The following is a 22,519-nucleotide window of genomic DNA, read 5'->3' on the forward strand; positions in this document are numbered from 1 at the left end:
CAATGGCAGAGTGAAGCAGTGGCCGGTGGTTTTATCGAAAGAGCACTTCTCGAGCTTGATCTGGTCATTCCCCGGCAACCCTGGCACGTTACAATTCAACCGTTTAGCCAGATGATGCACTCTACTTTACCCAACGACAACCTCGACGCACATATTGCTCTGGCCAAACCCTAGCGGGCTGCATCTCTTCTTTGTCTGAAAGGTCTAGATTCCCCCATTGGGTGGAGAAAGCGGCAGCACATCGCGTGTGTGCCTGGATAGACCATCCGTACGTCCCGATGAAGCACTTCTCGTGTGGTTAGCTTGAGCATCAGCACTGCGTTGCCTGGGCGCCTCGCCGCACCATACCGTCTACAATCCACTCGGTGTCTACACGGCAGCACGATTTTCTTTTTCTTTCTTCTTTTCTTCTTGGCATACCTATACTCTGGGCATCGTGGCTACCCCAAACGCGTGTGTGTGGGGTCTTTGGGGTTGTATGTTCAGGAACATCGTTCCGTTGCATCATTCATACATATCAACCGCTTGCCTCGCTTCTGCAGAATCGACATATAATAATCGGTTGGGTTTCCGCTTGCTCGGACTGATCCATAGCTGCCACCCACCCTTTCTCTTTTCGCTGCATTGAAAGCTCGACTGCCGTTGCTCTACCTGATAATCAAGTCCTCAGGGCCGGAGCTGGTAGCCACGAATTAGCGCTTGACTTACAATGGCCTTCACAAACCCGAGGTCCTGCTTGCTTGCTGGTCTCGCCATCACGGCGTTAACCAAAGCGGCCGATTTCCAAGAAGCCAGCGACAATGACTGCGACTGTTTCGTCACCAATGGGACTGACCCCCATTACTTCACGAGTCACAAGTTCTATGACTTCCGATCCTTGTCTGAGCACGCTAATGTGCCAGACTCTATCAACAACCCAGAAGATAGCAGCAGCGCACCGCTGGCCAGTGACTATTTCAAGAAGAGCCCCTGGACGGACCAGTGGGGGACGCAAACCTGGAACAACAGCGGCAACATTCAAGAAGGGGAGGCCAAGCTCTTCATGGTTAACTCGGCCAGCAACGTCTACATCGAAAAGAACCGAGACCCGAACCCGGCGTCGGACACGTTCCTGACGCTCCGGACTCAGCGCATGGACGACTTCCAGTCGGCGGCCGAGTTTGAGTCGGTCCCCATGAGCTACCATTTTCTCTCGGCGCGCATCTACGCTCGCACCATCGGCGCCAAGGGGGCCATCGCAGCCATGTTCACATACCGCAAGAGCGACGACCCCAACTTGGTGCAGGAGGCGGACCTTGAGATCCGCACCATTGACCCGCCCGACACGATCCAGTACACGAATCAGCCATCGTTCAGCCGCAACGGCGACACGGTGGCCCAGGCGACGCAAAACGTCACGGTCCCACGCAGCTGGGAGGAGTGGTCGGTCCACCGCGTCGACTGGCACCCGAAAGCCACGACCTGGTACGTGGACGGCCAGAAGGTCTCTCAGATCGCGTTCCAGACGCCCCGCGACCCGGCCCAGGTCATCTTTAACATGTGGAGCGAGGGCACTGCCTGGACGGGCAACATGACCCGCGGCGAGGCCGCCTACATGCAGATCCAGTGGATCGAGCTCTTGTACAACTCGACCGGCGACGCCACCACCAACAGCAACAGCAACGTGCGGCACGAGCTGGAGCATTCCACCAAGCTTGCTAAGCGGAAGAAGGATAAAGACCAGTGCAAGTCGGTCTGCAGCGTCGACGAGTCGCACAAGATCGGCACGGCGGTGCTGGTCGTGAACGATGCATCGTCATTTTTGGGCGGCTCTTCCCCTCTAGGGCTTGTTGCTACTTTCTGGATATCTCTAGTCGCTTTATTCGTGATGGTTTAGATTTGATCTAGAGACGCAGACACATGGTACTTATCCTCATGCCACATCCTTTAATTGATTTACTTAAGATACACAAAAGGGATACAGCGGATTACATAGTCGGGAGATTTTCTGCGAGGCGCTTAATGGGACATCAAAATCAAATACTCACTTCTTTCCATTCTTTGCCTGCTCGATCAACCAGGGACACCGGCAGAACAGTCTCATCTTTTGTAGGCCCATGGCAACCAACTCCGTTCCTGGAATGGGTTGCTACAATGCGGAACAGTAAGCCATGTCCAAGGTATTTATGATAGTTACATACAGATAGTTTCCTGTTGGCCGTTTACTCGACATCCGATATAGCAAGACCTCTTCGAACCCGTTTGAGATACATTAGTGGCACCAGTTCGTTTGGTATTCTGGTTGCACGATTTAGCAAAGATCGTTGTAACCCTCGTTTTACATATAGGTGTACAGGTGTGCGTTCTACTCCAGTGGCCTACGCCTACCAAGCCCTTACACAAAGTGGGCAGGTGTCATTGCCTAAGGAATAGAAGGGAGTTGGGAAACCAGACTTGGGGGACAAATAACGAGGCGTTGCGAGTTTATATTATATTTCAATTCATCAACTTTCAACACACCCGGTTACTATCTGGATCACTTCGCACGCCCCGAAACCCAACGATATATGCCGCGTTGGCTTGCCTGGGCGGAATATTGGACGGCTACCCTTTGTAAGTGAAAACATTCCTAGATCCTTAAAAGGTGAGTCAGTCAGCTTGTCCTACTGAAATTGATTCTCGTTGTTCATAATCTTGATAAAAGTAGGGTTGATCAGGGCAATGGTGAAAAATTGTCTCATGGCAAGCCGAAGCAAGCTCTGAAGTAGCAAATACATTTTGCAAAACATCATGTCAAAAAGTAAAGAAAACTGTGATACATCAGGGGAGCGCAAACGTACCTTGATAAGCTTATCACCAGCTGGAGGCGACAATGACCGACCGGGTTGGGTTGTGAGGATCGAGAGAAGTGGACACAAAATCTATTATTCCTCTTCTCCATCAGAGTCGAGCTCCATATTCAAATGAACGCTCTCGTCGTCACTCTCGTCAGCGTCGTCAGCCCCTGTCTCCGTGTTGTCTGCATGGATGACCGTTTGCTTCAAAGTTGATTCAACCAAGGACCCTACAGAGGCAAAGCCGGGGTCGTCATCCTCCGCCGATGTTTCTTCAACTGTGGTGGTCTTCTCGACCTCAACCCGCTTCTTTGTGGTAGCGGCCGCTTCCACGCCACTGCTACTTTTACGCTTCAGGGATCTTGTGGTCATAGTGTGGGCTGGCAAATCTGCTGTGGGTTCTGTCGGCTCAGGTTTGGGGTTGGTTGGTTGGGCCAGGAACGGGCTGGGCTGTATAGGCAATGTTGTGGGCGGTGGCGGCTCGTCCACGGCCATGCGGCTGTCGTTGGCCTCGTCCTGAGCCGCCTGCGAGGTCTCCGTCGTGGCAAAAGGCTTGTCGAACGCGTAGCCGTCCGCAGGCTCGATCATAGAAGCATCTTCATCCTCGGCGTAGTCACCAGCGTTGGCGAAATCGGCCTTGACCGAACCCGTCATTGGACGGAAATTAAACCGCAATACCTCAATGCTTTCGTCGTGAGGGAACTGGCGGTACAAGAACGGCAGGATGACTTGCGGGATCCGGCCGCTCCTATCCCGGGAAGGGTGCAGGACGCTCGCGATCTGCGCGTCCTTGATTCGGCAGAGGATGGCGGTCTTTAGCATTTGAGAGCGCAAGGCCGACACGATATAGTGTTGTGGCAAGTAGCTGAAAAAGGAGGCCAAGAGGGTCTCAGCTGCCTTGAGATGAGAGGGAACAAGTGTGACTTGTAGAGTCTGCTCTTCAGTGATGGATGTGAGGAATAAATCCGCGTTTTGCGTGATATTCTTCGTCTTATCTCCATTCTTCACTGTTGGCGTAGGCGCCTTGGGTGCTTTGATGTGACCTGCGTGGCCGAGAAGGTCGCGGCAACATGTCTTCGCGACAAGCGCTAACGCAGTAACGTTTTGCTTCGACATTGTTGGCCCGCAGAGACGAAGCATTATATCGACTACCTCGAATGTGACTGTTCGCAGTTCCGGCAAACGATAGCCAGTCTCAAACATCCTCAGGATGCAATCCAAAGTCTCCTGTGCCAGGGGAACGTAATTTCTCTCCATTCGGTTGGCGAAAAGGTGGCATAGTCTCAGAACGGCAAGCTGGATGTCCGGGAACACGGTCCACAAGTCGTCTTTCTCCTCTCTACCAATTGCGTTGTTGGTCTGGGTTGAAACGGTCTTATCACGTCCCGGGCCAGGGGGGCTGATAGACGCAATACGTGTTAGAATATCGAACAGAGCACTGATCGGAAGAGTCACAGCGACCTTGGTGCTGCAGCGAAGACAATCCCCTATGTACTCGAGTAAGGAGATCATCCTCTCACTGCCAGCCTGGATGCCGTTCCATTTCGGGAATTGATCCGGGGAATCGCCTCCACCTGTTGCTTCTCCATCAAAGCTGACGGTTTGATGCACATAACCGGTAGTCGACCCCCAGTTCTCATGGAGGGCCCTAAATACGTGATCTGCCGTTACATGGAACTCCTTGATGAGTGAGTTAAGATGTTTGGTCCACTCATCCGCACCGCCGCCCTTTGCAGCCGTCATGTGCAGTCTAATGACCAACCGACGGCTACTTTCCTGGAGACCAGAAGGAGTGAAGGCATCATCTGAGGATGTTGGAGCAAGATACTGCCTCGTCACGGACCGTAGCTGACCATTGAATGGCCTTAACGTGGTAGGATACAGGGGAACCAGAGTAGAAAAGGCATCGACTAAAGTCTGGATGAAGTTGCAAGATGGCTTAGGTGCTTTGCTGGAACTGGGCGGTTTAAGGATCGACAGACAAGCTTGGGCAAAGGCTGGCAGAGTTGGAGTGGCGATCTCGCGTATCAGTGTTTGATAGCCTTGAAGCATCACATATATTTTCGTCAGTGTTACAACACACAGCTCTTTCGTAATCGTAGGATCGCGTTTCTATGCAAGTCAGTGACTGGGGTAGGGGTTTGGTTGGGGGTATGCGGAGAGCCTGTGACTGACCTGCAGGATTGACAATAGTCCTTTCACCCAGGCATCTGAAGTGCGAAGACATTCCCAGCCGCCAGTCTCGATATAGGCCTTGATCAGAGCGACAGCCACAAAACGGCCCTCAACAGTCCTGCCATTGAGGAGTGTTGTGATCTGGGTACGGAGCTTATGCACCAAGACGGCGGCTTCGGTTGAGTTTGTGCCAGTCTTGGCCTCCTGCGGCGCCGAGAGAGGACCCTGGCATCGCTGAATGTCCTTGAGCAGGAGCGGAAGAAGAGAGGGAAGCTGGTCTGTTTTCGTCGTGGTCAACTTTCGGCACAGAGAGCGCAGCTCTGGCGGTAATGAAACCAACGACATGATGGCCTTTTATGTCTGTTGTACGAGAAACACGAGATTGGTTCCGCAGCAAGGCCCTAGTTTAATCCGACCCCTATTGTGAGAGGGGATGAGAGGAGAATGAACTGGAAGAACAGCTCAATTCTCAATTGCGACATCAATCTCGGGGGGGACATTGACGATCCAGACTCATCGAAGTTTCGTTTGATTTGAACTTTTTAGTGGAGCCTCTTAATCGATAGCTGCCACCTGCGTTACCCGGACGGACACACCAAAACACACCAAGACAAACCAAGACACACCAAGACACCAGCCACATCAAGACCCCAAGACTCCTCTGCCAAGCTGCCCCTCCCGCCTCCCCCTGAACAGCGAACAGCCAACCCAGTCTTCTTCGATGAACGTGCGCCATCCCTGTCCATCATAGGCTAGGTTGGAAGGTTGGAAGGTTGGAACATTAATTCCTGACCCCCGGGTCCGTCACCGTCAACCTGTCAATCATTGGATCGACTGGATACGTACGTGCTTGATGCCGCTTCAAAGGAGAGAGCTCCTTTCTAACTTGCTGCCATTCATTAACTGTTAGCTTCCATTTGACCGCACAGCGTTCGCCTTCCTTCCTTCTTCTTCCTTTTGCGGAGAGAGCGACATGTTGTCTGCGCCTTGAATTGTCCAATAGCCCTGGTCCAAGTTTACGTTGCTGTTTCTAGCGCCTCTGACGCACGCTCTCGCCCAGAATGAGTGTCGGTTGTCCCCCCCAGTTTGCATATATACTGTCGACACAACAAGCGCTGACAGAACAAATCCCATAGAACCCCGTAAAAGGGGAGAGATACCTTGCACTTCTCGACGATGCTCGCTGCGAGGGTAGATGGGACGCCGTGCCCGAGCTGGTGCGCAAAGTCCGCAAACATGCACCAAGTCGACAATGTAGGACCCCAGTAGCCTCCCTTCCCTTACAATAGCACAACGTCTGACCACCTTGTTTCGCTAGGCCTTGCCATGACAGCCGAAACCGAATGCGCCATTACGAAAGAACAAGACAAACAAACGTCACGTCCCACGACAGCACTACCCGAAAACGCAGCGGTTGCCGAGCAGTTATCTAAGTTACAATCCGCACTTGCGGGAGAGAGCACCCACCTTGAGGACAGATTCCAAGCGCAGGTCTGCATTGGGTGGACATATTGGGCCTTGGGCGACTACAGCGCCGCCGCTGCTCAGCTTCACGAAGGCTCCGATCAGGGGTATTCACAATTTGAGTCAGCTGAAACCACCTCAGAATGGACAAAAGTATGCGCTCTCAAGGCAACCTACCTAAAAGCCAACTGCCTTTCTCGGGATGATGAGCGGCCCCCTGCCCTAGCCGTGTTCGAAACGGCATTGCCCTCGCTGTCCAAGATCTGGGAGGAGGAAAAGGGGCGTAAGGAACTGCAGTTCTGGGCTGAACTCTTCCTAACGGAATATTGCATGCTGCATGCGCAGTCCTTGGAACAAGGCGAGAAGACACTCGAAGACCAAAACAGTCTCGCGCCCTTCCGCACATGGGCCACGTATTGGGATACTTCGAGGACTCATAGTACCACCGTAACAGGTGGTCAAGGGTTCCGTGATGCCGTACCTAGGAGAAGAGTTTGGTGGGAATACTATGCTTCCATCTCGGGCATTCTCCGCCAGGACCTGCCTTTTCCAACTGGCTTTGTCACCAAAGTATCTAACGATGCATCGGCCAGAAATCAGCTGAGGGTGGAGTTGAAGAAGGTTGAGGCGGCCTATGAAGCACTCCTCTTGAGCGAAACCTCCTTCCCTCGTGCCGATGAGGAGAGGGAGGAGGTAGAACTTTTCGTTGACACAATCATGGTCAACTGGGAAATCCTCAGCGGACGGGACTGGCATGAGCATGATCTGGGACATGGCGGGAAGGAAGGACTCAGCCGCGGTGTCCTTGACATACTCTACAGAGCCGCCACCAAGACCTTCCATTCGACTGCCATCCTCCGCCATCTTTTCACGGTTCATCTGGCTGTTGCTGAGTTCGACCTGGCCTTCAAAGCTCTCGACTCCTATCTGGAGATCGTCAAGAAAGGGAAGGCGCGTGTTGACAAAACAGGCCACCTCGAGCCGAGCTTGGACGGTGACACAACCGTGCTTGAGACCCTCTCCAGTGCAATAACAGCTCTATGCAAATATGGGTTCCAGGAGGAAGCGGAAACGGCTCGTAGACTCGGTGACGAGCTGGAGGAAATGCTTGAGAAGCTGCCAGGACCACTTCCCAAAGTTGATGAGCAGATTCCCACTCTGACGGAAGAGACCGAAGACGGCGAACCCCTTCACCCCAGGATACCAGCCCATGTTAACGCCTTGGCGTGGCAGGCGATTGGACTGGCACAGGCTCAATGGTCACGGAAGACGTACAGTTCCGTCGCCCGAGCTGAGGCGCAAGAAAAAGCTATCCGTTGCTTCCAAAAGTCCCTCTCCCCCGAAACAGGTAATCCTACCGATGTCAGGACTCTATTCGCACTCGGTTTGTTACTAGCAGAACAGCGCCAGCTGAGTGCCGCCATTGACTTCGTGAAGGCTGCACTAATGTCTAACAAGAAAGCGGGAGACCAGGGTTCTCCTGCAGACGCTTACTGGCGCGAGCGCTCGCTGATTCCATTGTGGCACTTGCTCGCACTGCTTTTGAGCGCAAGGCAGGACTACATCATGGCTGCCCGCGCCTGTGAAGGGGCATTTGAGCAATTTGACGACCCGACGGTTCTCTTTGGATCCCAAAATCTGGAAGGAGGCCCTTTCAAGAGCGAGCACCTCAACGAAGTGGAAGCCCAGGCTGGAAACTCTGAAAGACACGGATTAGTTGACGACATGGATGACCTCGAAAAGGAAGGAATTATAGAAATCAAGATGACGCAGCTTGCCCTGCTCGAGCTGTTGGAGGGCCCGGAGATTGCCGTAAACGCCAGCCATGAGCTGCTGGTTCTTTACACCCGACTTTTTGGCAATATGCAAGCGAACCTACCATCTGTCGCACGAAGAAACTCGGCCTCTGTCCCTAAGAGCGCTTCGGGGACGGAGCGGACCCGCAGGGCTAGTATATTCAGCACCAAGAGTAAAACGGCCCGCCGTGCTAGTGTAGCTGATAACGACCCAGCTGGTGTATCAAGCAGGCCTCAGACAGCCGGCAGCACTATCACTCCAGCCCCAGCCATCCAGGTCACCAACCAAAATGGCGACTCCTCAGATTGGAAGTCAAACAGATCCTCGGGCAGCCAACGCAGCCGGCGGAGAAGCGCCTCCACCAAGCGAGGTAATAGCTTGAGGAAGAAACGCGACAGCAGTGGCTCCGTCCCGCAACGTTCAGCCAGTACCAGTAGTGTACCCGTACCCCATATGCCAACAGTCTCGGATGGTGATGTATACTTCACACCCTTGGGAGAAACACCGGCCAATGAACGGCCCGACTTCTTCGCCTGGAGCAGTAAAAACCACATCTCGAGCTCCAATTCTCTATCGGCGGGGCGAGGTCTGCAAAGATATGACTCCAACGCGTCGTCTGCGAAGGGCCCGTCAACGGGCGGCGAGGAGGCTGTGATCCTAGAGTCGCTCTCGGCGCCGAACACGCTTCCCGCTATCCACTTCCCCCAGGCTCAGGTGGATAGGCAAAGACTCGGCGTCCTTGTCAAGGTGTGGTTGATGATTGCCGGGTTTTACCGACGCGCAGACATGTGGCAAGACTCTCACGGAGCCCTAGAGGAAGCGCGGAAGCTGGTGGATGGTCTGCAAGCGGAGATCGCCAAGGACACGACCAATGCGATTTCGCTCACCCATCCTGGCTGGGGTGGAAAGAAGAGCGTCGAGGAGCTATGGAGTGATGTACGCTCCGAGGTAAGTTTATATTTACCCCCCCAACACTCAACGACTCCAAGCGATACTAACGTAGAATCCAGATGGCTTATCTTTGTGTAGGCGAGGGCGCGCCGTATAAGGCCCGGGCACAGTTCGAAGAAGCCCTGATGCATTATCCCAACCACCCTTCAGCCATCGTGGGGTTGTCCAACATCCTCCTCGACATCTATAGCGAGAAGCTCTTACCTACTCCTACCATCCCGGCGATCGACTTGCCGGATGGCGACCCAGCTAACCTGAACTCGGACGGACGGAACACCGAAATGCCCTCTCACGGCCCCCGGGCCGGGAGACGGCATCCCGACGCTTCCAAATACTACGCTGGGACTTGGCAGCAGTACTGCGGACGAGGATGCGTCGCGAAACACGGGCAAGGGCGGCCCGGTGACCAACCACCAACATGCATCTCCCTCGATGATCGAGGAGCTGCCAGCCCCCTACAAAGCCGTCTCGTTGCCGCTTGTGGATCGTCTAGCGGCTCGAGACCGAGCTTACGGGTTGCTGACCACGCTCACCAAGCTGGGCACCGGTTGGAACTTCTCGGACGCGTGGTTCGCACTGGCAAGGGCGCACGAGGAGAGCGGACAGGTAGACAAGGCCAAGGAGGCGCTCTGGTGGTGTGTCGAGCTCGAAGAGGGCATGGGGGTGCGTGAATGGACCTGCGTTGGGATCGGCGGCTACGTGCTATAGAAGACTAGAGAACAAGGAGGGCGACGAAGCAGCAAAACGTATAATATTTCACAAGATGGCAAAGCAAGCAAGGCACGGGGGACACAGGGGTTGCGTGACCGCCGAACAACAATTTAACCTTAGCTATAAAGAAGAAGATAATAATGTCGTTGTAATTGCTTACATCCCCCCTGGCGTCTCTGGCTGGACGGTGCTGGGCTGATACCTCCGTGTGGTGGTGGCTCCGCCCAACCCCCTTCTGCAGGTCCAAAAGGCAGTTTTATGATCGCTTCAGCACAAGCAAGCAAGCGAAGCGCTTTGCAATCATAGACTTGCTTTTCATATTGGAAGGAGACATCGGTAGTGCAACAAAGGATCACCCAAATAAATTTAGATAAGACGTTGACGGACCCCCCACGTGATCGAGATGGTGCTTTTTCTCCCACAATTCTCCAAAAGCTGGCCCGGGGCCGTTTGACAGCAGGTCCATATCCAATGTCTCAGGGAGAGAATAATCAAGACCACCATTCATAGCCGACCAGAAAACCCCGTCTCATCTGTCCGTCTTGCATCCAATCCTCTACGAACCTGGAAACTCCAATCGTCGTCATGGGCCCCACCCCCACCACCCGAGATGCGGCAGTAAACGAAGCAGGAGGAGAGACCCAAGAGCAGCTGGCGCCGCCCCGGATTCTCTCATCCGGACCGAGAACGGCCTGCAGTACTGGTCTGGCATCGACGCCGACGTCAACGGCATGCTGGGCGGGTTCCTGGGCATCTCGGCCGTCGACCTGCGCGGCTCGCGGGCCTTTCTTGTGAAACTGGGCATCGGCAAGTCCAAGCGGAAGGTCGAGAGGGCGCTGGAGGGGGGTGCTGGGTGAGTAATTTCACCTACTCTTCCCTTATTTCCATGATCAACTACCCATATAGCCCTCTTGTCCCAAAACCACCCCATCAACACAAAATACACTAACTGGCACCACCAACAGCATAGGGCGCATAACCCAAGGCCTTCTCCTGGACATCTCGCAGACCGTGGACGTCGTCGAGCCCATCGCCAAGTTCACCCAATCTCTCACCAAAACCCCCGGGGTGGGCCAAATCTACAACATGGGCCTCGAGGAATGGCCGCCCGCTTCTTCTCCCCCACAGCCACAGATGATGAGCCTTCTTCCCCTCAAACCACAAAGGCCTACGACCTGATCTGGCTGCAGTGGTGCCTGGGCCACTTGACCGACACCCAGCTCGTTGCCTTCCTGCGCCGGTGCTGCCAAGCGCTGGTGGCCTCCGCCTCCCCTTCCGCAGTTATCGTGGTGAAGGAGAACAACACCACCACTGACGCGGATCTCTTCGACGACCTCGACAGCAGCGTGACGCGGACCGACGACAAGTTCCGGGCCCTGTTCCGCGAGGCCGGGCTGCGCCTCGTGCGCACCGAGCTGCAGAACGGGCTGCCCAACGGTCTGTACCCTGTGCGCATGTACGCGCTCAAGGTGTAATTAAGTTAGTTGGCTGGCTGGTGCATGGGCGGCATGTCATAACAACCTGATGCTTGCGTCGTCATTGGGGAGGGCGATAGGGAAAGGTGACATGTATGCAAGCAGCAAGATATATATATTGTTACCACGCTTATATCATGGACAAAGTTTAACAATCATTGTATATATATTTAGAGTACGTACTCGAATCGTTGAAAAGCACCCGAGGTACTTCATAGGTACAAAAACTTCTTGCTGCTTGCCATAACATCATCCATGACTGCGTGGCTGGTATCAATACATATGGTATCTGCCGCACAGGAGTCCCTTGCTCGGTATAACCACATGTCTGGTACACCCCTCTTTCATGCCCCCTCTACGTGTGATCCTTTCATCCTTGCCAATATAATTCGTAGATTTTTCTTCGCTTTTTTTCTTCCATCTTTTATAGTGCCTCGCCAACCATAGCGCCGATCGCCCCACCAATCTCGCCAAAGACGATTCCCTTCAGGACAGTCTCGCTCATCCCCTCGACCCAGTGGCCCGTCTTTTGAAGACGTTCACGCCAGACGTGCTGGTCCTTCTCGTCCAACTCGTCCCAGCTCTTGGCCGGGCCGTGCGTCTCCGCGTCATGGATCTCGGCTTTCCACGCCACTGGTAGGCCGTGCACGTCGACAGCGGCTAGGTCGGCGTGGTGGTCATGTTGTTGCCGGATGATGACCTTCTCGTGCGCCTCGGGCTGGACGCCTGTAAGGAGATCGCCCAAGGTCTGAGAGCCTATGACGGGACCCTTATTCGTCAGGGGGACGGTCCAGGAGGCGGGGAGAATGCGGTTCGTGCCCAGAAGGGGCTCGCCCCATCCCTTGGCCTCGATAATGGTCAACCCGATGCATATCACGAAAGTGAACATGAGTATAGTTGCGAACAAGAGGCGCCACCCCAAGGTATCGCGCTCCGACTTCAAAGCCACAACATAGCGGACCTGCTCCGGGGTGGCCGTGTCTCTCGACGTCGACCTGTCCATAAACTTCTTCAGTGGTATGCTGTGGACAACGGCGGTATTCGCCATGGAAACACTTGCAAGCTTGATCGAAACATCCTCAGACCGGGTCGAGACATCCGATTCAGACTTGGAGCGCTTGGGGGCCGGGGGAACACTCGAGAAGGTGAGACCAGTAATACCCGCGGGATGTGCGGATTTAACGGTATGGAAGGGGGCCAGGTTGGCCAGAAGGTCAACGTTGGAGATGATCTTATAGTCTAGGGTAAGAAGAGATATCGACGAATCGTTGCCGGCCACGGCCACGACATACTGCGAGTCTCCCTGTGCTTCGGTCGGCGAGCCAGTAGGCGAGAGGTTTCGCACGGCCAGCCCGGTTGACTGGGTAACGCTCTTGGGCAGTCTCTTGACGACGGCCAGGCGCGCACTCTCCTGCTCCGGCTTAGGTAGGCGATAGCCATGGAGCACGACGCCCTTCCTGTTTGCATCGTTGACGACCGCAAAGATGAAGTCCGAGTTCAGGTAGCGAATTGAGCGAAAAGAGGGGCGACTCGTGGGGCCCTCATCATTGGGGAGAGAGTAGACGAGCTTGGGGTCGGTGACGCCGTCTTGGCTCACCTCCACGGTGAATATGTCATGTTTGTCGCAGTATGCAAGTTGATAGGTATCGGGGCCCGTCTGCACGACATCCAGGTCCATGGCTTCATCGGGGGTATCCAGTAAGCCCCGTGGTTTCCACGCGGCACCGCTAGGTGGCACATCGAACAGCACGATTTGCGAGTCCTTGGACAAACCGGTTGCAAGTGCGCCTAGCTGATGCAGACCGGTGTAGGGCTGGGTAACTCGGAGGATGCGCTGGTAGGTGTTTGGGTCTGTGGAGGTAAAGAGGGCGTGGCGGCTGGTCTCGGCGATACGTACACCGCTAGTCTTGGAGGCTTTGCCGGAGGAGGGGTCGATGCCCAACACTCGAAAATGTTGGTTGTTGCCGCGCTTGGCGTCTTCGGGGCTCCCATTAACACCGGCATACACGATAGTCGACTTATTTCGGCGGGGTCCGACAGCGACACTGGTCACGTTGTCTTCTTCGGCACTCAATTCTAGCTCGGCGGTATTTGTTAACTCGTTGGGCGCGTTGGACACATCGAGTATGGTCTATTGCGCATGGAGCGATTGCCCGACAGTCAGCGACGAGAAGGGCCAAAAAAAAGAAAATGAAAGGTGGCGACGAGGCAAATTGTAGAGATGGGATGATATCTGGCGTCGGATGGGATTGATTGCAATGCGACTCACCAGCTTGTTGCTAACGCCGTTTCGCCCTGGGCCGCCACCACCGCCGACAATCAGTTGATTTGCATGATGCGGATCGAAGTCGCAGGCCCACAATGGATAGGAGAGGGTTATGGTTGCGCTGGGGATCGACTTGGCCATAATGTGCTTTTCGCGCGGGCGGCGGAATCTAGTGATATACAGGTACAGGAGAGGCAGGGAAATTAGAGGATGGAAAATCGAGTGGGAAGAGAGGAAAAGAGAAAGGAAGTAATTAATTGCACTGCATGGTCTGCTGCTTGGGTGAGAAGGAAGATAGAATACACGGGGGTCGAGGGTTTGAGGTTGTTGGGATGATCGTGAACTCTTTGTCTCTGGCCTCCAGGTCGTGTCTGTCAGCTAAGCTCAGCTCGCACATGCGCTGGCGATGACGATTGGGGGGTGTATTGGGGCGTATTGGCCGCAAGAAGACAAGGCCAGATTGCTGCAGTTTTGGTGGCCTTGCGCTGTCTGACTAGCTGAGAAACAATCCAGGTGCTTTTTGGAGCTGCAAGCGGCCCGTGCATATATGGCTTCTGCTCCTTGATATCAAGACATTGAAGCTCCCAGGTCGCCATAGAAAATGACAGGATGGCCAGGCGTCAGGTTTCAGGGGTATTTCCAGCATCGAAGGCATCTGCAGTGGTTGGTTGGATGGCTGACACACCTTGCCCAATGAGAGGGCTCCGACATCACCACCCCGCGATCCTTTGTTCTTCGCAGCGAGCTGTCTTCTTATATGGCACAATACCATGCATGGTCAACCCAGTCTCGCCTCCGGGCTTCGAAGCACTGTTGAGGTGATACCGATACCTCGTCATCATGGCCGGCCGTCATGTCACCCATCTGCGGGAAATGGGTCGCAAGTTTCGTGCATCCATTTCCTTGACGCCGCAACCTAGCGTCACTACTTTACCTGCATCTTCCAGTACCGGGTCGAAGGAACCGATCGATCCAGCTAATCACTATTTCGATCCTCCTTTGCCTTCCATCGAAAAAGTCCATGGCTGCGAACGATGCAACTTGATGGTTGGTCTAATGTATTGGCGTCGAGATAGAATCCCTGGCAAAGACTACAGTGACGACCAACCATACATCTTGCACCGCACCAGAGAGGGGCTTGAAAATGGAGTTCGTAGCAGATGCTGGTGGTGCTTACGGATAGAGACATCACTCACAAGGTTCGAAAAAGAGAGAAATGTCAAGGAGCCAGACAGTGGTCGCGGTGTATTCCTGAATTTTTGGCTTGGGAAATCCGATACTACTTACAATGTCTATGTGAGGACGTGGCGCCATGTAGGCCTACCCCCGTTCACAGTCAACATGTTCAGCGACGTCAAATGGATAGCAGAACACCTGCGCGAACCACCAGCCAATATCGGGAGCTACACAGGCGGTTCATCGACCCGGAACTATGTGAAAGGCCGGCTTGAAAACTGCGCAAGAACCCACCCAGCATGCCAAACCTCCAACCCATGGGTCCCGACGAGACTCCTCGAGGTCACGACTATGGGCCCGGCCATTCGACTCCGCGTGGTTCCCACGGGGGCCTGGACAGAAAAGAAGCGATATATCAGCCTGAGTCACCAATGGGGAGCCAACCCGACCGCGACCCCCCAATTAACAAAGAAAACGTACGACGCGTACCAAGACCGCATCCCGATGGGCCGTCTGCCGCGCAAGTATATTGATGCTATACAGGCTGCACAGCAACTCGGGGTCCAATATCTATGGATCGACTCGTTGGTATGTGTTTTTGCCGGCCCCTTGCACTCGGCACATCGGTGAGGCTTGTACGCTAAAGCTTGTCTCCGTGTAGTGCATCATCCAAGATGACAAAAAGGACTGGGAGCGCGAGAGTGCGCAGATGCATCGAGTTTATCGACATGGCTTCTGTAATCTATCCGCAGCATCTGCCAGATCAGATGACGAGGGTCTCTTCTACGATCGGGATGCTGTTTGGTTGAAACCCCATGTGGTCATCCCGGGTAACAACATGAAGTCACTCCAAATAACGCAATATGATTGCGACAGCAAGTGGTTCGTCAGCCTGGACAACGAGCCACTTTATGGAAGGGGCTGGGTCTGCCAGGAACGGCGTTTATCGACTAGAAACATCAGCTACGCGCGACATTTGGTGTACTTTGAGTGTGCCTCGGAGATGAGCTCGGAGATCTCAGGAGGGCCTGCCGGCGGCGTGCAAGGGCAGACCATTCGCAACAAGAGAAAAGAAGAGCCATTATTCTCGCTCAGGTCTCTGGGGATATCGGAGTCTCGGGCGTCCCATGATGCATGGAGGCGGATTGTGGAAAACTACAGCGCTTGCGAGTTAACCGTGCCTACGGACAAGCTCGCGGCCATAGCGGGTGTTGCTCGTGTCTTTCACGAAACCATCGGATCAACTTATGTGGCTGGAATGTGGACTGATAACCTTCTTCAAGCCCTGGCTTGGGAGCGGTCCATGCCTTCCCTTCGCCGTTTCCCAAGGCCCAGGTATTCAGAGTACATTGCTCCGTCATGGTCGTGGATGTCCTTTCACGGGCCGGTGGGATATTTTCCTACAGAGGACAGTCAACACGCCTATGCCGACTGTGAGGAAGTCAGGACTGTACCTTATGGCATCGACCCCTTTGGTCGAGTTCGAAGCGGCACCCTCCGTTTACGTTGCTATGCGATCCCTCTGGTTTTAGCAAAGCGCGATAAATTCGGGAATTCCCACTACAGCCGTGAAAGCGCCGTGCTGACGGCTGTAGGGAAATACATCCCACGATCATCGCCAGATATTGTTGCAGAGTGTTGGCTGAATGACGACCCCATGGAGGAATCACCGCGTGAAGAATACGGCACTGCCGCCGCAGGGCCCAGATACTACGCGGTGCCTCTCTTTTCCGAGCTCGGTTCTGTCACATCCAGAACACCATTCCTCCTGTTGGAGCCGCGGACGCCGATTTGGGGACTGTATCGTCGGGTCGGCGTGGGAAACCTTCACGTGGTTCGGCCCGAGGAGCGCTATGTTGGCAGCAGTAGCGACGACGACGAAGACCGCATCGTCGGAGATATGCCGGCCATTTGCCAAAAGGGACGGACGCTGGGGGTGCCGCTCTCGATCTGCCGCAGCTTGGCGAACATGGTGGCAGCTTCAGACCAGGCCGACATACCAGCGCATGAGAGGACAGACGATGGGCGGTGTCTCATCACGATTGTCTGAGCACCTACCTAGTCCAGGCAGGAAGTACTTACGCCTCGTGGCTCGCATGGAACCCCTTTTCTTACACATTGGTCCATGATATTTGTTTCTATGTTAGATGTAGGGCCAAGATCGTATTTCATGCTTCCGCGGCAAACCTTCTCAGATAAAGAAATCTCCTCCACTCCAATGGGGAAACAAACCACGGTATGTCCGAAGCTTATACTGTTTCCTTGCCCACCCCAATTTTGAATATTTATATCTAAATTGATGGATCCTCCCTTGAACGGCGCAGGTGTAGCCTAGCGGTAGTATTCTTATGCGTATTATACTTAAAGCCAAGAGGGTTTAACTCCTTCTGCGATCACTCTTTCAATTCTCTTCATGGAAATCTTAGTTTTGTTTTGTTCCTTTTGCTCATCCTCCTTGTTGATTGGACCAACGACGTATAATTCCAGCTACCATAGCCAACCCTATCATGCCTTCAATCGGCCATCTAAACAGTAAGAGTTGCCTTTGGCCTAGAGGCATCTAGAGATCAAGTTTGAACTCATGCGGCGGCATTCCCTCGACGCCGACATCAACCCGGAACAGCCCGCCGCTGTAATCGACCTCCCGGTCGGAGCCGGCGCCCTCCTCCATGCCCGCCGTCGTGATGAAGAGTTCGGTGCCGACGAACTCGACGCAGGTGATGTTCTGCGTGGGCAGCTTGACCTCGCCAACGACCTTGCCTGTCTTGCCCGAGACCTTGAGCACGTGCGACTCGCCATACACGGCGGTCCACAGGTTGCCCTCGACGTCGATGCGGTGGCCGTCGGGCTCGCCGGGCCCCTCGTGCGCGTAGAAGACGCGCTCGTTGGACAGCGGGGAGGTAGCTGAGGCGTCGGAAGAGAAGTCGTAGGCGTGGATCGTCTTGGCCGACGAGTGCGTGAAGTACATGGTCTTGCCGTCGGGCGACCACGACACGCTGTTGGGGATGGTGACGCCTTCCTTGAGCACCACCGAGTCCTTACGGCCGTCGAACATGTGAACAGAACCTGTGGGTGCGCACGAAATGAGAATGAGATGCGCCAGTCAAACGTCTATCTGGGGCAAAGGTCGGTTGGCAGTGAGCCGCAGTAGCAGCAGCAAGCAGTCGCCCGTTTTGCCCCTGACTTATTCTCATCATCCACGAGAGGGGTAAGCTTAAATGCACGCACTCCCTGCCCCCTTTTGGCCACACCGCGAAGGACTGAAGACGTCGGAAAAGCCAAGACAGTGAGATGGGAATAAAGTGAATGAATTTGCATACCTTCAGATTGAAATGGTCCCAACTCGAAATCCGTCATCGTACCGAGCCAGAAGCGCCCATGAGGATCGACCGCCCCGTCATTGCCGCGGAGCCGCAAGTTGTCCTTCATCTTGTGGAACTTGGCCACATACTCGTACGCATCCTTTTTGTCGCTTGCAGCCTTGCGGTCGAGCACAGCCACGCCGAACTTGGCGCCGATGAGGATCTTGTCCCGGGGGTCGACCCCGGCGATGTCGGCCGTGACGGAAATGGGCGTGTCGAGCTGCTGTGTGACGAGCGACTCGGGCCCCTTTTCGAGCGAGACCGTGTGCAGCCGCCTCTGGATGATGTCGACGAAGCGCAGCGTGTTGGTCGCCCGCTCGTAGTAAGGGCCCTCGCCCAGCTTGCAGTGGAGCTTGAGGTACGGCTCCTTCACCTCCCAGGTCTGGATATCGGAGGATGAAGTCATGTTTCCTTCCTGGCTTTCCCCCGTCTGAATATCTCACTGGTATCGGAAGTAAGGCGGTCGTCGGTGAAGCTCGACGGCGGTTTGCTGCTACAACCGGCAAGTGAGTGAGTGATATGTATGTAGAGCGATTACGTCAATCGTCCGAACCGAATCAGCTAGCCTTGAAAGCTCTGGTGGAGTTGATTGTGGCTTTCCGACGGCGGAGCGATGCGGAGCGACAACGTCGGGGGTCTGGTCTTGATGTGCAAGACCTCAATCTCTGTCTCTCTTATGTTCACGCAGAGGGATGGACGAAGACGGGCATCTCACACAGCGCGCGACGATACCCTACATGTTCCTGCCGAATTCACTGTACTCATCTATTTGCCGCAACTCTGTGCCATTGAGGGGCGGGCTACGGAATGCGGCCCTTAGCCCCGCCGCATCTGTGGAATCGATACTCCAACTGCATATTACGTGCCGGGCCGGTCGGCTCAGAGCCATCGAGGTTGGGAGGGCCAGGAACGTAGCAGGATTGCCAGCGAGAAGCCCCTTCGATCTCGAGAAGGAGAAGGGGGCGAACCGGTCCCGGCCAACAAACGCTTGTTGATGGTGCCTCGCCGAGAATGTAAGCAATGCAAACAGTCACAGGACGGGCTTTGACACGGAGAGATGAGGTTCCGGACTCGAGAGACAATTATCGGCATGGGCATCGCGGGTTGAAGCTCAGCATTGTCCAATCTTCTGTGTAACGCGAAGTTTGTCGCATTGCGCGGCCCTGGCAATTGGCGCGCTTCACGGATTCCCACAGAAAACCACGTGGTAGGCATGAGGCACAAGGCATAAGGCGTAAGGCAGGCTCGAAGCCCTATACCACGAGTCAGGAGAGACACTGTGAGCTGGGGAAGGATATGTGTGTGTTTGTGTGGGTGGATGGTGCAACCAACGATATGACAAGTCAGTTTCAGCTGGCCGACCAGGTACCTGGAGAATTGAAGAGAATCAATGGTTCAGTGATGTGAGACAGAATTACGAAGTAACCTCGAAGACTATCTAAACAAGGCTGGGCCCGACCCGAGGAAGGGTAAAAGAGACGACGCTTTTGCCTTTCGGAAGACGGCCGAACGGCGTGTGTGGTTGGTTTTGGCTGTCTGCGCAACACATCATGATTGCATCGCGTGCATCTGTGGCGGCATATCAGAAACACTGGCGAGCTTCCCCGGGCACGCACGAGGTGAGGGCCGCCCTTCCTTTTTTCTATGTCTTCTTTTGGTTTTTTGGTTTTTTTGGCTGCGCGGCTGCGAGGGCATGTCGAACCTACATACGTACATACATATAAACCCCCTACTTTATGCCTGCTTTTGTCAAAATTCGGGCCGTGGCAGTGCGACAGGCGAATGGGAGTCGCGCCACTCGTCTTGTGCGGCTTTCTTCCGAGGAACGCACACATGACCGGCCGCCCTATGCACGCCCACATGAAGGGACCCAAGGTGCGGTTTGAGAGTAGCAAACATTGCCGCTACACTACGCGAAACGATGAGACAGAGATACATTCACGCTGCCTTGGCGAGGGGGAGGGGAGGGGCAAGGGGCCAGGGGCAAGGGGGTTCTTTCATTGACAGAACATATCTCAACCACCGGACATCACATCTCGGAAATGAAGGCGCCGATGGCTGGTAGATGGGCCAACTCAAATAAAAATCACTCATCAAAATCATTTCCAGATTGATGAAGAGTGACAGAACGAAACGCCGTGCGCAATCACCGATCACGACCCCAAATCTCCCTTTCTGGCTGGCTTGTCGTTAGTAGCGTGGGGGGAAGTGGGAGAGGACGAGGAGCAAACATGTTTGTCAGAGAGTGGGCGTGGCTTCGGTAAACCACCCTGTTCCATTGCTTCCAATAAGCTTCTCGACGGCTTCTACTGTGTAGCATCGGCACGAGGCGGCGCATCTTGCAGGAGAATGAAGTGCGATCCATGAGATGCGAAGGAGGAGGGAGGGGATCGCAACACCTGGCCCATCGCCATTGGAGAGCTGAACGAGCAAGCAAACAATAGCAGCACCGGGGCACCACGGCAGGAGCCCTAAAAATAGAAGGTCGGCGGGCGAGTCGCCGTCGGTCGCCTGGAAGCTGGTCGCACTGCTTTTTTGCTTGCTCGGTGTTCGGATGCCATCTCCGAGGCAAATGTTTGCTTTTCGTTTCCTCATTCCAAATTGGAGGAAGAGGTAGTACAGCAGTCCGCAGTCATGCCATGCGGTCCGACCGGCAGATCAGGTTACAAAAAGGGAGCCAGGTGCCAGGTTCATCACGTACTGCATGCGCCTGTCTCTCTCTCCCTGGGCTCGCTCGAGGCAGTGAATGATAATCCGGGGGAGGAGGACCTGCCTGTGGTTTCCCAATACGTTGAGCAAACTGCGCTTCATCAAATTAGTTGCAGATTCCCACCCCTGCTTAATAATTGCATCCATCCAATGCTAGGCAGGTCATATCGTACACGTCAAACAAGCACAAGCTATCGATCAATCGATTAACTGGAAGGGGTAACAGAAATGCAAGGTGTGAAACATTTGGGGATAAAAGCAATTCATCCGCGAGCGCTACGCCGGCCAGGCCATTGACCCCCTAGTTCGGATGTGTCATTCATCCATTACCCAGCGGCGCGGATACCAGCAGAGAGGCGGAAAGGATAGCGGCATGCCACTACTTGACGGCCGTGATCTTCCGCAGCTCGCACCAATCCGGACGGCATGTTTTAGTTTCCAACCACGCGCAGCCAGAGGGACGGCCCGGCTTTCATAAAGCAATTTAGGGGGCCTGCTGCTCTTGCACATTCGCACTACATCCAGTAGTAGTTCGTCAGACGGCGTGCGACTAGATTGCTTTCTTGATTGCCACGACGTGACAGCGGTAGATGATGCGATACTTGGGCACTATCTTTTGGTAGGTTATTTGATGACATCGGTCGGGTCGGGTCTGGTCACGCTCTCTCTGGCGGTGTTACTCCGTTGCAGCAGCGGTGACCAGCCGAAGCCCAAAGCTCACCTGAGTTTGGTCTAGGTCAGAAACCTTGTTCGTTGCGGTGAACCTAGCAGAAGAACCTAGCAGAAAGAACCCAGGAGGAAGAAGCCGTCGCGCACATCCCATGGGAACGCATCCATGGATCGCTGGCTCTAGCGAGAGAAAGAGAAGAAGAAGAAGAAGAAGAAGAAGAAAAGAAAAAACATAGCCTCGTCGCATTCTCACCGTCAATGATCGCTGGTAAGGTAGAGTGCACCTGCAGCAGGTGGGTAACATGATGAACATGGTACATGCATCTACCGGTCAAGTTCCCACCGCGGACATTCGCCAATCACTTGCGCCATTAGCTCCAGCCTAATCCAGGTCGTCTTTGGATGGGGCTGGTATATGTACTGACGTTCGGCCGAGGCTGAGACTACTATCAAGTGCTATATGCAGCAAACAGGAGGCAGGAGGCAGGAGGCAGCTGTCCTGTCGCGTCTTCACTAAGCCCTCGTGTGTCTGGAACGCTTTTCACCGCTCCTTCACTTTTCACGGCGGGAGCCCGACGTTGTCGTTCCGGCGGATGTACTTGGCTTGTTCTTTTTCATATCATCGTCGATCCAAGGTAGTGTTATTAGCGTAACATTAGGCAGGTCGAGGGTCATGGTACGGAGTACATGCCGACATAAGCCAAATTAAACGCCCGCAAGTGTCATCTAGTGTAACCGGGTCACGACAGCGGCGCCAGTGAGCAAGATCTAACGATATTACGATGTTGCTTAATGCAATGGCGTGGGATTGCCTGGCCGCCACGGTCGCCATTGCAACCCAGCTTTTGATTAGCTTTGATGACATTGTCCCCATCCGGCTCGGATTTGACTAGAAGGCATGCCATGCTGCGAGGGGCGTTGGTGAGTGTTACGCATGCCGGGGGAGGAGCG

The 22,519-nt window shown here is 54.4% G+C and overlaps 8 protein-coding genes across 8 annotated transcripts; 4 read left to right on the forward strand and 4 right to left on the reverse strand.

The window, feature by feature from the left end:
- Positions 1–709: 709 nt before the first annotated feature.
- On the forward strand, positions 710–1,876 carry PG998_005942 (uncharacterized protein; the record flags this gene model as incomplete). Its single annotated transcript, XM_066872760.1, has 1 exon — positions 710–1,876. One exon carries the CDS (start codon positions 710–712, stop codon positions 1,874–1,876), a length of 1,167 nt encoding a protein of 388 aa, XP_066732857.1.
- Positions 1,877–2,903: 1,027 nt separating this feature from the next.
- Positions 2,904–5,333, reverse strand: PG998_005943 (rRNA processing/ribosome biogenesis-domain-containing protein; the record flags this gene model as incomplete). The annotated part of the gene is made up of 2 exons (XM_066872761.1): positions 2,904–4,925; positions 4,989–5,333. The coding sequence occupies 2 exons, from the start codon at positions 5,331–5,333 to the stop codon at positions 2,904–2,906; spliced, it is 2,367 nt and encodes a 788-aa protein (XP_066732858.1).
- A 600-nt stretch (positions 5,334–5,933) lies between these two features.
- On the forward strand, positions 5,934–9,871 carry PG998_005944 (uncharacterized protein; the record flags this gene model as incomplete). Its single annotated transcript, XM_066872762.1, has 4 exons — positions 5,934–6,055; positions 6,125–6,242; positions 6,307–9,197; positions 9,260–9,871. The coding sequence occupies exons 1-4, from the start codon at positions 6,050–6,052 to the stop codon at positions 9,869–9,871; spliced, it is 3,627 nt and encodes a 1,208-aa protein (XP_066732859.1). The 5' UTR covers positions 5,934–6,049.
- A 180-nt stretch (positions 9,872–10,051) lies between these two features.
- Positions 10,052–11,386, forward strand: PG998_005945 (uncharacterized protein; the record flags this gene model as incomplete). Its single annotated transcript, XM_066872763.1, has 4 exons — positions 10,052–10,059; positions 10,531–10,764; positions 10,877–10,979; positions 11,078–11,386. The coding sequence occupies 4 exons, from the start codon at positions 10,052–10,054 to the stop codon at positions 11,384–11,386; spliced, it is 654 nt and encodes a 217-aa protein (XP_066732860.1).
- Positions 11,387–11,810: 424 nt separating this feature from the next.
- Positions 11,811–13,793, reverse strand: PG998_005946 (uncharacterized protein; the record flags this gene model as incomplete). The annotated part of the gene is made up of 2 exons (XM_066872764.1): positions 11,811–13,517; positions 13,656–13,793. 2 exons carry the CDS (start codon positions 13,791–13,793, stop codon positions 11,811–11,813), a joined length of 1,845 nt encoding a protein of 614 aa, XP_066732861.1.
- A 1,200-nt stretch (positions 13,794–14,993) lies between these two features.
- Positions 14,994–16,878, forward strand: PG998_005947 (uncharacterized protein; the record flags this gene model as incomplete). The annotated part of the gene is made up of 2 exons (XM_066872765.1): positions 14,994–15,416; positions 15,490–16,878. The coding sequence occupies 2 exons, from the start codon at positions 14,994–14,996 to the stop codon at positions 16,876–16,878; spliced, it is 1,812 nt and encodes a 603-aa protein (XP_066732862.1).
- Positions 16,879–17,388: 510 nt separating this feature from the next.
- Positions 17,389–18,596, reverse strand: PG998_005948 (uncharacterized protein; the record flags this gene model as incomplete). Its single annotated transcript, XM_066872766.1, has 2 exons — positions 17,389–17,894; positions 18,149–18,596. 2 exons carry the CDS (start codon positions 18,594–18,596, stop codon positions 17,389–17,391), a joined length of 954 nt encoding a protein of 317 aa, XP_066732863.1.
- A 1,832-nt stretch (positions 18,597–20,428) lies between these two features.
- On the reverse strand, positions 20,429–20,785 carry PG998_005949 (uncharacterized protein; the record flags this gene model as incomplete). Its single annotated transcript, XM_066872767.1, has 1 exon — positions 20,429–20,785. The coding sequence occupies one exon, from the start codon at positions 20,783–20,785 to the stop codon at positions 20,429–20,431; it is 357 nt and encodes a 118-aa protein (XP_066732864.1).
- Positions 20,786–22,519: the final 1,734 nt, after the last annotated feature.

Source organism: Apiospora kogelbergensis, assembly GCF_038363985.1.
Source record: "Apiospora kogelbergensis strain CBS 113332 chromosome Unknown utg000003l_segment0_segment0, whole genome shotgun sequence".
Classification (NCBI taxonomy): Eukaryota; Fungi; Ascomycota; class Sordariomycetes; order Amphisphaeriales; family Apiosporaceae; genus Apiospora; species Apiospora kogelbergensis.